This window comes from Hyperoodon ampullatus (assembly GCF_949752795.1).
Source record: "Hyperoodon ampullatus genome assembly, chromosome: 4".
Taxonomy (NCBI): Eukaryota; Metazoa; Chordata; class Mammalia; order Artiodactyla; family Ziphiidae; genus Hyperoodon; species Hyperoodon ampullatus.
The window spans coordinates 27,665,459-27,680,106 of record NC_136917.1 but is presented as its reverse complement, the minus strand read 5'-3'; the positions used below and the strand labels follow the sequence as shown (position 1 = coordinate 27,680,106).

At 61.3% G+C, this 14,648-nt stretch overlaps 2 protein-coding genes across 2 annotated transcripts; both read left to right on the top strand.

Moving 5' to 3' along the window:
- Nucleotides 1–2,662: 2,662 nt before the first annotated feature.
- MATK (megakaryocyte-associated tyrosine kinase) lies at nt 2,663–8,648 on the top strand (the record flags this gene model as incomplete). The annotated part of the gene is made up of 12 exons (XM_079702581.1): nt 2,663–2,788; nt 3,153–3,266; nt 3,353–3,468; nt 3,554–3,773; nt 4,250–4,343; nt 5,767–5,832; nt 6,970–7,069; nt 7,145–7,229; nt 7,315–7,388; nt 7,503–7,698; nt 8,078–8,164; nt 8,260–8,648. The coding sequence occupies 12 exons, from the start codon at nt 2,663–2,665 to the stop codon at nt 8,497–8,499; spliced, it is 1,518 nt and encodes a 505-aa protein (XP_079558707.1). The 3' UTR covers nt 8,500–8,648.
- Nucleotides 8,649–12,587: 3,939 nt separating this feature from the next.
- On the top strand, nt 12,588–13,754 carry RAX2 (retina and anterior neural fold homeobox 2; the record flags this gene model as incomplete). The annotated part of the gene is made up of 2 exons (XM_079703408.1): nt 12,588–12,803; nt 13,416–13,754. 2 exons carry the CDS (start codon nt 12,588–12,590, stop codon nt 13,752–13,754), a joined length of 555 nt encoding a protein of 184 aa, XP_079559534.1.
- Between the last annotated feature and the right edge of the window lie 894 nt (nt 13,755–14,648).

Genomic DNA, 14,648 nt, shown 5'->3' with positions numbered 1-14,648 from the left:
GCCGGCTGCAGGGTCCCCAGCCCCTTGGTCCAAAGCAGTGCCCGTGGCTGGGAAGGGGGCTGCTGGGGCACACCCTGGGATGATCCCACAGCCAGATCCATGGAGCACAGGGAGCCTGACCAGCAGGAAACCTCCCTGCAAATGCTGCCAGCATTAGTAAATTACACCACCACAGAGAAAGACGTCCTCCCCCTTGCTCGCCTCCTACGTGCTTCCTTCACTGGGAATAACCCTTTGCCGGTTGGAGGGTCCCCTTCTGGAATGTTCCCCTTGGACTTACTGTCTCCTGTGTAATGTGAATGGGATCGTGCATTTTGTTTTGTATCACATTCTGGTAAGTGGTGGTTGTTTTTGACGACCAGAGATTTTAGCATTTTAATACACATAGTTTCCTAGTTTTTGCTGCATAATATTGCATGATATTGAATATCTGTAATTCTTGTAACTGGGCCTCTATTGCCAGAAGTCACATGACACCTTAGAGGCACAGACAGCCTTTTGGGGTACCAGAAAATTAAATTCTGGGCATCTTGCTTCATCACCCTGCTGAGCTCAGCTTCATCCTTGTCCAAGCGGCGTCCTCCACTCATAGAAAGAATTGTAAGGGAGATCGCAGAGCGACAGCTGGGAGCCAGGCCCCCAGGCCATGAAATGCTCATCAGGTTGTCCTCTGAGCTGGAAGCTGGTGCTGCCTGGCCCTACAGAGGAGGAAACTGAGGCTGGGAGGGGAGGGCAGCTGCCTCTGGCACAGCTGCGTTGGCACTGTGGAGGCCCCACTCTTACCATCCAAGGATGGCTGCTCTGCCAGGAGGCCTCCAGTTCCAGATGATTTTTTTCCTGTGGCCCCAATTTTCCCTTAATGTCGTTGATGATGATAAGGATATTCATAGTGGTTGACATTTTGAGGGCTTTCTTTGCTCCAGGCACCAGCAGTCCTCTCCAGGGGCCAGGTACTGAAATGAGATCCTTGTTGTTAGAGGAGTTGACTGAGGGTGTTGGAATCCTAGTCAGAAGGGTGCACCGTGTTGTCTGGGCTCTGTGCCTTGCTTACCTCCCCGGACGGGAAGCTCACTCTCCTTCCCCTCCCTGTGCTCGCTTGGCACTAGCTCCACGCTCCAAGGTGTGGGTTCCCGGAATGGGCAGTGGTGCGCGCCCCGCAGCGCCAGGCCGGGGAGAGGCGTGGGGCCCGAGAATGCCGCCGGCCCCCGCCCGGGCCGCGCGGGAGGCGCCTGGGGCCTCGGAGGCGGGGCGGGGAGGGGCCGCCGGCGGCGGCGGCGCGCTAAGCAGACCGCAGTACGGCCGGCGCTAGGACCCGCGGGGGCCTCCCAGGCCGCCGCGCCTCTCGCTCCCCACCTCCTCAATCCCAGCCTTCCCCCCCAAAATGAGGAAGCGGAGCAACTTGCTCCAAGTTGTGCAGCCGGGGCCGCCTCGGGGTGCGCAGCCGGCGCGCGGGGGCCCTCCTGGGGGCGGGCGCGGGGTGCGGCCCAGGGGCGACCCCTGAACAGGTGAGCGCGCCGGTGGGGATGGTGGGGAGAGACGGTGGGACAGTGGGGGAACCCCAAGGGCTCGCGGGTGGAGGTATGCCGGGCGAGCGCGGGAGGGGCCGGTATGCGAGCGCGAGCGTGCGCGTCCGGGGCGCGCGTCCGGTACGCGGCTGGGGCGGGGGTGGTTAGATGCGACCAGGAGCGGGGTGGGGTGGGGTGGTATTTTTGTGGGTGCGGGTGTGCGCGTCTGCAAGCCCCTGGGTGTGTGTATCCGCGGGTCCACGTGGAGGGATGTGCGCGTGTCTCCGAGCTGCGTGTGCGCGGCCCTGCGTGTAGCTCTGCGTGCCCGAGTGGCCCAGCGTCTGGCGCCCAGGTGTTCAAGTGTGGGTTTGTGTGTGGTCGCGGGGGTTGGGGCCGGTACACACGTTTCCGAATGTCCGAGAGTCTGTGCGTGTGTTCACACGTGTAGACGTGTGTGCACAACTGTCTCTAGGAGAACCTGCTTTTGCTTGCATACCCGCGTGCCTGTGGGTACCTGTGTCCACCTGTGTGTTTCTGTGTGTACATGGATCAGTATGCGTGTGAGTACACGTAGGGCTGGGGATTTCTGGGGGCACATATTCGAGGAGCAGAGACTCACCCCTCCCAATCTGTCCCACTGCCCAGCCACCTGGTGGGGTCCATGGGGGAAGCAGGGAGCGGAAATGCCCCGGCCCCAGCAGCAGTGAGGGACTTTGTGTGTCCGTCCTGGGTCAGCGTGGGGTGGGAGAGGAGAGAGGCTCAGCTGGTGGCCACAGGAGCCCAGCAGGGCTGCACTGCTCCGGCCCCCACCCCCTTCAGGGTCAGAGATTCTTAGGAATGACCTTGAATCATCCTCTATTTCCTTGTCCTGTCCCTGCCTACTTACCAGAAAAGAGGAAGAACCAGGCTCCATTAGGTGGCTCCAAGCTCCCCACACACTGTGTGGGCTGCTGGGGCCTGAGTCAGCCCCTGGCCACTTGCTCTGTGCCTGCCTTGTGCCTCAGTTTCCTTTTGGGGATGATGGCAGGGCCAGGCTCCATGCTAAGGAACTCTTCCAGGGAAAGACCACCTCCCCAGAGGGGCTTGGGGAGCTCCTACAAGCCTGGGGAGGCCGGCTGGCTGTCACCTCCACCTGGCCTGGGCTGGAAGTGGTGGTCATGGCCCCTGGGGCCCCAGCCTCGCTTGAATCTGGGCTCTCCAGCTGGTCTCTGCCCCCTCCCCAGGGGAGCCCTCGCTTCCTCCACGCCTGGCACCCCTCACCCATCTCAGCCAGGATGCCAACGGTGAGTACCCCCAGCTTGGGTGCCTGTGCCCCGGCCCTTCCTCTGCTCAGTCCACAGGAGCTCCGCTCCATGGGCAGTGGGAGGTTTACTCTCTGACCCGTGGCCCCTTGGCGGTGTCTGCCAATCTTCCTCTATCACTTGGTGTTCTTTTCTTTCACCCTTTCCTCCTGCCCTGGGCCCCGGCTCTGTGACTCTGATATGTCCTCTGCTCGCTCCCTCGCCCTCTCTCCTCTCCTCTCTCTCGCTGTGTGCTGTTTGTGGTCTCTGCCTCAATCCAGTCTTTCTCTCTCCTCTGGGCCTCTCTCTCCCCTCACCCCGCATCTCTCTCATGACCCCTTTCCCCCTCTCGGCACCCCCCCGCTAGAGGCGCTGGGCCCCAGGCACCCAATGCATCACCAAGTGTGAGCACACGCGCCCCAAGCCCGGGGAGCTGGCCTTCCGCAAGGGTGACGTGGTCACCATCCTGGAGGCCTGCGAGGTGAGTGAGGAGGGGGCGTGTGCCTGGGGAGAGGGGACTCCGCCAGGAAACCATCCCACCGACCCCACCTGGCTCCCTTCCCGCAGAACAAGAGCTGGTACCGCGCCAAGCATCACGCCAGCGGGCAGGAGGGGCTGCTGGCGGCGGGTGCACTGCGGGAGCGCGAGGCCCTCTCGGCGGACCCCAAGCTCAGCCTCATGCCGTGAGTCCTGGGGAAGAGACCGGGACCGGGGCGGGGTCAGCGGGGCCGGCCAGCCATGCCCAGCCCGCCTTCCCGCCGGCCGCAGGTGGTTCCACGGGAAGATCTCGGGCCAGGAGGCTGTGCAGCAGCTGCAGCCGCCCGAGGACGGGCTGTTCCTGGTGCGAGAGTCCGCGCGGCACCCGGGCGACTACGTGCTGTGCGTGAGCTTCGGCCGTGACGTCATCCACTACCGTGTGCTGCACGGGGACGGCCACCTCACCATCGACGAGGCGGTCTGCTTCTGCAACCTCATGGATATGGTGGAGGTGCGGCCGCCACAGGCCCGGGACCCCAGAGCCCATGCCCCCCCATTGCAGAGATGGAAAAATGCCAGGCTCCACCCTACCCCGACCGCTGGCTGGACATGGGACCTCAGAGGTGTCTGCTCCCCAATGGGGAGAAGGAGGGGCTGGTCTCCATGGGCCACCAAACCCTACAGTTGGTCTGAGTCCTCCAGGTCCCACCTCCAGAGACTGGGGTGACTCCTCTGGGGACACCTAGGAACCTCCAATTTGACACCAATGCCAAGACACTCCCCATCCTCCTGTTTCCTGCTAGTCTGCATCCTTTCCTGTTCCCATGGAAACCAGCCTAAAGAGTCCTGTGGGAACGAACCCCCTCTCCTCCTCCCAAGCTCCCACCCACCCCATCCAGAGATCCCCCTAGGAAGGGGATGGGGTGCAGGGGTTCCCTCATCCACGGGGTGGGCTCATGGCTGCCTCTGCCCTGCCCCACCCTGCAGCATTACAGCAAGGACAAGGGGGCCATCTGCACGAAGCTGGTGAAACCCAAGAGAAAGCAGGGCACCAAGTCAGCAGAGGAGGAGCTGGCCAAGGGTAAGGGGCCCCGCCCTTCCGCTCAGTGTTAGCCTGGCCTGGGGAGGCAGGGCCCTGGGGCCTGGGCGCACGGCCAAGGCCACATCACCTGAGCAGGTCGCTGTGCCTGGCTCTGCAGGCAGAAGACCTAGGCTGCCCTTGGGCCGGGCAGGGCACAATATTGATCCAGTTCTCACACCTGCTGCTTCCCCCCACCCCGACCCCTGCCCCTGTTCCCATCATCCCTGAGCCAGAAACCCTGGGCAGATCCTCGACGCCCCCCACCCTCCCACACCCCCTCCATGGCCAAGTTCTAACACCTGTTAAACCTGGCCCCTCCCCAGGACTTCCAGTGGTTAGGACTCCACGCTTCCACTGCAGGGGGTAGCAAGGGTTCACTCCCTGGTCGGGGAACTAAGATCCCGCAGACACCCTGCGCCGCCAAAAAAAAAAAAAAAATTCCGGCCCCTCCCTGCCTGGCTGCCCCTGCCCTAGCCCAGCCTCAGACAGTCCAGTCGGACCACCTCTTTCCTGAGGGGGGAGTCCCCCTTCCTCCCATACCCTGTGGCCTCAGAGGCAGCTGTCTACCGTGAAAATCACCCGTATCACTCCCCTGCCTAAAGGAGGGAGTTCGGGCAGCTCCACTGCCTTCCAGAACCCTCCCCTATAGCTGAGCTATCTTTCCTGCTTCATCTACAAAGCCCTTCCTCTATTCCACAAGCCCATGGGGTTGTGTGACTCCTCGTTTCCTCTCATGCCTCTGTACTGTTGTGCCTTCTATTCCCCTCACCTGAAATGCTTTTCCAGCCCTTGAGTAGTGAAATCCTCCATGCTCAGAGCCAATGTGCCCTACCGTGGCCACCCCTTTTGAACCTGGTGATCGTGGCTGTCTCCTTGGAAGCGTCTTGGGGATGGCACCTGGGTGGAGGCTGGTGTCACCATGCCTGATTGTACTCAAGGGCTCGTGATTTGGAGAGGGGCTTTGGGGAGGAAGAGGAGGAGACCTACAGAACCTGCTGGGGGTGGGGGAGGAAGAACACAGGGGTGCTTGAGAGAAAGATCAGGGAAGCTGGAACACAGATGATGACTTAGAGCGCTGGAAGATTCTGGAAGGTTCCAGAACCTTTACCAGAAGGTTCTGGAACCTTTACCAGTCTCTGTTGTATTTTTTGGCCTGGGTGTGTCCCTGGGTGGTCAGGGATAAAGGATTGTAAAGGAAGAGCCCACAGGGTCCTTGGAAGGACACAGTCTCCAGATGGAACAGAGAAGGGCTCTGTTGCTTTTGGCTGCCCCATAACTGGTACCAGGATTGCGGAGCCTCAGACACGCCCTTGGGCCACTGCTGGGGCCACTGCGTGCCACACGGCCTGGTCTCCCGCCAGGTGGAGCTGCTGTGGGAGGGGCTGGCACCTGGCAGCCCTCTGACCGGGTCTCCCCCCGACAGCCGGCTGGTTACTGAACCTGCAGCATCTGACGTTGGGAGCACAGATCGGAGAAGGAGAGTTTGGAGGTGAGCGGGAGGCCTGGCAGGGGCTGAAGGAGGGTGGGAGGGTCCCAGAGAGGAATTCACATCCACATTTGATTCCTACTTGCTGTGCGGCTGAGAACCCAAGGGCTCCTCTCTGTGAAAGGAGGTTTACAACAGCCGGGGCCAGGAGAAAGGTAGTTCAGGCAGGCGCCCAGCGGGTGTGAGCCCTTCACAACCCCGGGCTCTGGCGCACGCTGGTCCCTCTGGTCCCTCTTTTGTTTTGTTGTAGTTTTTTTTCCAGGCCACACTGCATGGCATGCGGGATCTTAGTCCCCAACCGGGATGGAACCCCAGCCCCCTGCAGTGGAAGCACTGATTCTTTTTTTTTTTTTTTTTTTTTTGCGGTACGCGGGCCTTTCACTGTTGTGGCCTCTCCCGTTGCGGAGCACAGGCTCCAGATGTGCAGGCTCAGCGGCCATGGCTCACGGGCCCAGCCGCTCCGCGGCATGTGGGATCTTCCCAGACCGGGGCACGAACCCGTGTCCCCTGCATCGGCAGGCGGACTCTCAACCACTGCGCCACCAGGGAAGCCCGGAAGCGCTGATTCTTAATCACCGGATTGCCAGGGAAGTCCCTGGTCCCTCTGTTTTGATGCCGTTGCCTGAAGTTATTATCCTAGAAGGCCCCCGGGCCTAGATCAGGGCTCACAGACTTTCTCTGGAAAGGGCTGGAGTGTGTGTATTTTCCATCTGTCACATCTGCTCAGCTCTGTCCTTGTAGCAGGAAAGCAGCCACAGGCCGCAGGGAGATGAACAGGCATGGCTGTGTGCCAATAAAACTTTATTTATGGACACTGAAATTGAATTCTGTGCAATTTTCATGTCATAAAATATTCTTCTCTTGATCTTTTTTCAACCATTTAAAAATGTAAAAACCCATTCTGAGCTTGCGGGCCTTGCAAAAACCCACGTTGGGACTGGATTGGGCCCAAGGGCTGGAGTTTGCAGAGTGGTTTAGGTGATTCTCTTTGCTCAGGGATCTGGAGCTTGTAGGGGAGGGGTTTCCAGGCCTGGGGACCCACCGCTGCATCGGCATCCTTGGGGGACAGTGTGAGTGGGTATGTCCCTGTGTCTGTTCAGTCTGTGTGGGGTCCTGATCTCCTCCCCCACCGGCCCCCAGCCGTCCTGCAGGGTGAGTACCTGGGACAGAAGGTGGCCGTTAAGAACATCAAGTGCGACGTGACAGCCCAGGCCTTCCTGGACGAGACGGCAGTCATGACGTGAGTCCTGGTGAGGGGAGGGCACCCTGGGGTGGGGGTCCAAGCCACCTTCACCCCACGCCCGCCTGCCCCCAGGAAGATGCAGCATAAGAACCTGGTGCGTCTGCTGGGTGTGATCCTGCACCAGGGCCTCTACATCGTCATGGAGCACGTGAGCAAGGTGGGGGCAGGGCCCGAGGGTCGGGCGGGGTGCGGCAGCCGAGCAGGCTCCAGCAGCCCTCACCCCACCCGTGTCTCCCACACAGGGTAACCTGGTGAATTTTCTACGGACGCGGGGCCGGGCCCTTGTGAACACCCCCCAGCTCCTGCAGTTTTCCCTGTGAGTGGGGCTCCCGGGGGCAGGGAGACCAAGGCACGGAGCAGGGAGGAGCCTGGCCTTGGGAGTCTGTGGTCCAGGCACCCAAGCCCCGTGCCCACCACCCCTCCACTCCAGGCACGTGGCCGAGGGCATGGAATACCTGGAGAGCAAGAAGCTGGTACACCGAGACCTGGCCGCCCGGAACATCCTCGTGTCCGAGGACCTGGTGGCCAAGGTCAGCGACTTTGGCCTGGCCAAAGCCGAGCGGAAGGGGCTGGACTCCAGCCGGCTTCCAGTCAAGTGGACGGCACCTGAGGCTCTCAAACACGGGGTGAGCCCCTCTTACCCCCCAGGGCCCTTGGAATCCTAGCTCCACTGTGTGACCCTGGGCCTGTCTCTTGCCTCTCTGAACCTCCAAGGGAATGGCTCCGCCTCCCTGGTAAGCCCTTGGCCCATAATTGTTCCTTTTAGCCCCAGTCTGGGCCTTGGTCTCCTCATTTCTGAAACAGTCTTGGGCTCAGCAAGTGAGAGCAAGAATAACCTCGATCTTGCACTGAGCCTGGGTTGGGGGATGGGGCGGATTCAGAGGCAGGAGCCTATTGGGAGGAGACCTGGGACTAAAGGTCAACCCAGGGGGACTTCCTGGAGGAAGCAGGGGCTAGGGCAGAAGCCCTGAGGGGTCCCTCTCCCCCTGATCTCCGGCCCCACAGAAGTTCTCCAGCAAGTCGGACGTCTGGAGTTTTGGAGTGCTGCTGTGGGAGGTCTTCTCATACGGCCGGGCTCCGTACCCCAAGATGGTGAGCAGGGGCGGGGGGGCGGTGCTGGGTCTCCCGCAGGTCTAGGGGTCGTGATCCTGACCCCCAGCCCGCACCGGCGTGCACTCTGCCCGTAGTCGCTGAAGGAGGTGTCAGAGGCCGTGGAGAAGGGGTACCGCATGGAGCCCCCCGAGGGCTGCCCGGGTCCCATCCACGCCCTCATGGGCAGCTGCTGGGAGGCTGAGCCCGCTCGCCGGCCGCCCTTCCGCAAACTGGCTGAGAAGCTGGCCCGGGAGCTGCGTAGCGCGGGCGCCTCGGCCCCCAACGGGGGGCAGGATGCAGACGGTCCCACCTTGCCCCGCAGCCAGGAGCCCTGACCCTGCCCGCGGGGCCTTGGGCCCCAGAGAACTGAGACATTGGGGGGCACAGGGTGGGGACTCGGGCCAGGCCTGAGGAGGGGCATGGCCAGTGAGCTGCCCGCCCGGCTCACATCACAGGGGCAGGCTGCGTCGGTGGGGGGGTGCTCTGGGCAGCCCTTGGGCACCACGGCCCCAAGGAAGTGAAGGATTAGCACCTGGATAAAGACTGGTTCTAAGGACTGGGTGTCTGAGTCTCTCTCTGCTACCACTTTGGGGGCCCCGTCACTCACCGGGGGTGATCTGCCTGCCCAGTTTTCTGCCCACTGAGGGGTTCACCTGGCTAGGACCTTGCAGCCCAGAGGGGCATATACTTCCCCTGGGATGGGGCCAGAAGACCCCCCAGGCCAGGGATCACAGCCACCCGTGGAGCCACTTGCCATCACCCACGGGTCCGCCACCTCCTTTGGTGGCAAGTACCCCACCGTAGCACTCAGGGGCCCAGGTGCAAAGGACAGTGGGAGACCAGTGGCTGTGGACATCCGAGTCCCCTGTCCTGGCATCCTCTTTTCCTCAGCCTTGCCCCTCGTCCCTTCCTGGGGCGCTCCAGTGTGGCTACATCCTCCACCTGTCACGACCCAACAGCCTCACCCGGTGACTCCAGGGAACACTCCCTGAAAAAAGCCAGCCGCACCGCCTGTCCCAAGGCCCTGCCCCTCCCGTCCACTCTCGAGCGAGGGCTGGGGCTCCGGGCTTGCACCCCCAGGTTCGAATCCTGACTCTGCCCGTAGCTGTGTGGCCCGGGCTTGCCGTGAGCCACTGCGTCAAACTGAGGGCATGAAAAAAAAATACTCCCTCCAAATTTTGGGCTTCCCTGGTGGCGCAGTGGTTGAGAGTCCGCCTGCCGATGCAGGGGACACAGGTTCGTGCCCCGGTCCGGGAAGATCCCACATGCCGCGGAGCGGCTGGGCCCGTGAGCCATGGCCACTGAGCCTGTGCGTCCAGAGCCTGTGCTCCACAACGGGAGAGGCCACAACAGTGAGAGGGGCCCGTGTACTGCAAAAAAAAAAAAAACTGAGGGCATGTCTGGGATGAGGGATGTTAGTGCTAAACTCGGGGTGTCCTGGGCAAAGTAGAGGGGCGGCCCCCCTCCATGGGCCCCCAAAGCCTCCTCTATGATCAGGTGTCTCTTCCGGGGGAGACATGAGGACCCTGAGGGCTCACACCAGTGAAGGACTGAGAGCACACAGCTAGTGCTCAGCTATTACCTGTGACTGTCAGCCACCCTCTCTCTCATGATGCTCCCAGACAGCCAGCCTCTAGGTTGCCTGGAGAGGGGGTTTCTGGACAGCTCAGTGTGGGCCACTCCCCAGGACCCCCTGAGCTGGTGAGGGGACACCAGGCCACAGCACGGCCTCCCACCTTGACTGCCCCACCCCTGCCTGAATGGAGCCTGAGAAATGTTTCAAGGTCACGCTGACCTCCTGCAGTTCCCCCCCTGAGCCCTGCCCACCCTCTGGCCTCAGTTTCCCCACCAGCACCCTAAGGGGTTTAGCGATTCTTCCTGGGGGAGAAATGAAGGGTGGGAGGCTGGAGGGGCTGAGAGTGGCCTGGCCCCCGCCTAATCCAGATGGAAGGGGCCGCCTGTCACCACGGCCCCACACCGCCCTGGCCTGCCCCTAATCCGGCGCTGTAAGCTGACACAGCGTCTGGACCTTCAGCCGCATCCTGTTAAATCGCCAAAGCCTCCTGCACCTAACACCCAAATCCCTCCTTCGCCTCTTAACCCACCCGGGGCCAATTAGCTAAATGGGGCCTGTGAACAGAGCAGCTCTTTAGCGTTTCCAAGTGATGAAGCGTTAGGGGAATTACCTGCCCCCACTCCACAGGGCCCCAGCCCACCGTACAGGCGGGGCAGCTGAGGCCTGGAGGGACCCCAGGAGCCTCTGGAAGCACTCACCGGCCCTCCGGCCTGGGCTCAGGGCTTCTGGGGCCTCCCTGCCTGGCCAACCCCTTGGGTATCAAGCCCCCTGCCCACCGGGCCGTCCCTCCTCGTCCAGGGCTGCTCGCCCCTGCCCCCAACTTCTCCAGGGCCTGCACCCCTTTGCTGCATGTGAGTGTGTCTGAGCGTGTGCAGTCATGCCGTGTGTGAGTGCCTGTCTCCATCTCTTTCTCTTTCTCTGTGTGTGCCTTTCCCCTATAAAGCCAACATTCCCTACATTCCCTTATCTATACAAAGCCAGCAGAGATGAGATAAGGACTGATCTCTGCTTCCTCTGCACTCACTCCCTAGTCCACCCACAGGCCTGGGTCTCCCGCCTTGCTCTGCCGCTGGGACAAACTCCCTCTGTCCTCCTCCTGGGCCTCATCCTGCCCCCTCTCAACCCCAGTGCCCCTCCTCTCTGTTTTCAGGGCACACACACCCCACCCCCACCTGAGCCCCCAGCCTCCTTAGACTGGGGAGGGGGGTTGGCAAACCAGTCTCAGGGGCTTCCCAAGATCCTGCTCCGTTTCTCAGGCCACCGCCTGAGGGACAGTCGCATCATCCACCTGTCCCAAAAACAGGGCCCGGGTATACAGGTCCTCTTCCCTCTTCCTCAGACTTTCTCCCCCGAGATTTCTCTCCTGCCTCTCCCCCCGACCTTTCTCTGACCAGGCCTCTAGCATCCTCCTGGCCTCCCATCTTGCACACAATAGCTACTCATCCAAAATGCCATCTGTGCCCCTCCCATGCTCCACAACCTCCCATGGCTCCCCAGTACCCACCTCTTCACACCCAGTCTTGTCCAGAATTTACAGCCTGTACTCCATCTCCCACTCTGGTCACCTTCATTGAAAGAACAACCTTCCCTCCCCTGCTTGAGTTTTCTCACCAGGCTTCTGACCACCTGACATGCTATATTTTACTTATATAGTTACAGATTATCTGTCTGTCTGTCTCCTCCACTAGGATGCCAGTTTCAAGATTTGTGTCTGTTTTTTTCACTGCTGTGAACAGTACCTGGTATACAGTAAGCTCAATAAGTGTTTACTGAGTGACTGAAAAGTGAACTTCTATTCATACCTCAAAACCCAGCTAAAATGCCCCATACTCCTTTGCCCTGCACAGTGCCCAGGGGGCAACTGGAATTGCCTTCACCTCTGGGGACCTCAGCTTCCCCAACCCCTGTTGACATCTGTGAATCTGAGAGGTTCTTTTTCTCACACCAGATGATAAAAAAAAAAAAAAAAGCCGTAACAGTGGACATTCATTAAGCACTTGCTGTATGCCAGTCACTGTGCGATGCTCTTTCCTTTCATCAGCTCATTGAGTCCCTATGAGAGCCCCATGGGGTAAGTCCTGTTGTTGCCATCTTACAGTTAGGGAAACTGAGGCCCAGAGAGGGGGAGGCTCTTGTTTATATCCTACAGCGAGGGGTGGCAGACCCAGGCTAATGATGTCCCTCCAACCCCTGGAACCCGGCCCTCCCTCTGTGGCTCAGAGCAACCAGCACCTGGGCGGGAGGGGCCCCCTCAATTAATCACCTCGCTAATCCTCCTTCCCACCCGACCCCAACCCCCTCGAGTCTGGCTGGGCCAGGCCAGCAGCAGACGGAGCTGGGCCGGCAGGGGCTGTCAGAGGGCCTGCTGGGAGCTGTGAGCACTGGGCAGGTGGGCACAGGTGGGCCTGGGTGGGAGTTGGGGGCACAGAGAGCCCCCCAGTGCAGAAGACTGGGGGGTAAGGAAGTGTTCCTTAAGGCAGTGTCCCAGCTTCTGCCTTCCTGGGGCTCCTAGACACAGAGACAGAGAGATAAAGGGAGACAGAGGCAGTCAGGGAGAGCTCCAGAGGGAAAGAGAAATAGAGGCGGGGGGGGGGGGGTGGGACAGAGACACAGAGAAAAATGATTAGAGAGAAAGAAGTGGAGACAGAGTCAGGTGATCCGACATGGACAGAGAGGCTGGGGAGGCAGAAGAAATGCAGGACCCAGTGGAGGGAGAAGCCGCTCCATATCTTACCCCAGACTCAGCAGGGGCCGGGGGCTCCCCCGCCCTCCCCAGCCTCAGTCCCTCCCGTGTCTCACCGCCATCTGTCCTGCTGCCGCCCAGCCAGGTGAAGGCGAGGAGGAGCCATGTTCCTGAGCCCAGGCGAGGGGCCAGCAGCTGAGGGTGGGCGGCCAGGGCCTGGCGAGGAGGCCCCCAAGAAGAAGCACCGGAGGAACCGCACGACCTTCACCACGTACCAGCTGCACCAGCTGGAGCGGGCGTTCGAGACCTCCCACTACCCGGACGTTTACAGCCGCGAGGAGCTGGCCGCCAAGGTGCACCTGCCCGAGGTGCGCGTGCAGGTGAGGGGACCCCCTAACAACCCGAGGAGGGAGCCAGTGCCAGGTATGAACCCTCCCAGTGCATGTGAAGGCTTCCCGGAGGAGGGGACGTGGGACTGGGGCCTTGATGTTTGAATAGGAATTTGCCATCTAGAAAGGAGAAAGGGCATTTTCCTAGCCCTCCAGAGCGATGTGTGTGAAGGTGTGGAGGGGTGAAATAGGAGGCATTTCCACAGAGCTGGGTGCTGAGGCAGGCGGAAGCAGAGGCAGAGAAGGAGCTTGGGAAGGGCCTCAAATGCTGAGCTCAGTGGCTGGAACTTCATGCCAAGGGCCAAGAGAGACCAGGAGGGAGGCCAGGGAGCCTGAAGGGCCCTGGGCAAAGGGAAGGGCAAGGAGAGCCTGGATTCAGAGGACTTTGGGGCTGATTTGATGGGGGCCAAGAGGTAGAGATCCTGCTCTCAAAACAGCCCTCTCCTTGGGGGAGGTAACACCATATGTTGGCACTGCAACAGATGGGGGTCAGGCTAGACAGCAGGCAGAACCCCGAGAGGCTGGGAGGCCCAGAGCAAGAAAGAGCGGCCTCACCTCACCCCACCAGCCGTGACCCAGGAGCACCTCTCTTGCTGCTTCCAGGTGTGGTTCCAGAACCGCCGGGCTAAGTGGCGCCGCCAGGAGCGTCTGGAGTCAGGCTCTGGGGCCGTGGCAGCCCCGAGGCTCCCCGAGGCCCCAGCACTGCCCTTTGCCCGCCCTCCCGCCATGCCACTGCCCCTGGAGCCCTGGCTGGGCCCTGGGCCCACAGCCGTGCCGGGACTCCCACGCCTCCTGGGCCCGAGTCCGGGGCTGCAGGGGTCCTTCGGGCCCCACGCCTTTGGTCCAGCCTTCACGGACGGTTTCACCCTGGAGGAGGCATCCTTGCGGCTGCTGGCCAAGGAGCATGTGCAGGCTCTGGACAGGGCCTGGCCATCGGCCTGAACCTGGTGCCTGCCCAGCCCTCCCTCCTCATCCTGTCTGTGGCCACCCACGCCGGGTCCCCCACCCCACCACCACCTCCTTACCTTGCCTTGCAGGGTAACTGGCACCCGGCTTCAAGAAGGAGGTGGCCAGAGGATCCCTGGCCAGGGGGATGGGTCCCTGGCCTGGTCTCAAGGGAGTCTGTGCCCTCGTGGGACCTCAGTCTCCCCATCTGTCAAGTGGGCGTGGGTGGGCTGGATTCTGAGGTTCTTAGACTGCAATCAGGAGCAACTGGGATGTGAATTCTGAGTTGATGAGTCTAAATCCCTCCGCCTGCCGCCCTCTCTCTAAGAAATAACAAGTAACAGCAGTAGCAGCTCACGTTCAACCCACCCCCTTTCACTGTGTGCTCCCCATGTGCCCATTGCTTTACCCCACGAGGTGGGCATGGCCACCAGCCTCATTTTTCAGGGGAGGAAACTGAGGCCCAGAGAGGGGAAGCCAGTTTCTTGAGGCCACACAGCCAGTAGGGGGCGGAGTTCTTTTTAAACTCATTGCTTGACTCCATCACCCCAGGCCCCATGCCGGACCCAGGCTGGGCGCTAACAGGGGACTCTCTGCTGAGGCTGGGCGAATACTGTCTGTCCCTGCTCCTCCCAGTTGCCATGGTGTGGCTTATGTCCCCACTGGCCACAGCCCCCATCGTGTCTCCCAGCCCACTGGTGGGGGGGGGGTCGGGGCCCTGGTGACAAGGCCAGCATTTGTTGTGTCCAACCCATGTCTCTCACGTGGCGGTCCTCACCTCCCTTCAGCCAGGGGATACAGGGCAGGACCCGCCCAAGACTGTCCGGGTCCGGACTGGGCTGAGAACCGGGCTCCTGACCCTCACCCAGGCCTCTGTTGAAGAGTCTCAGA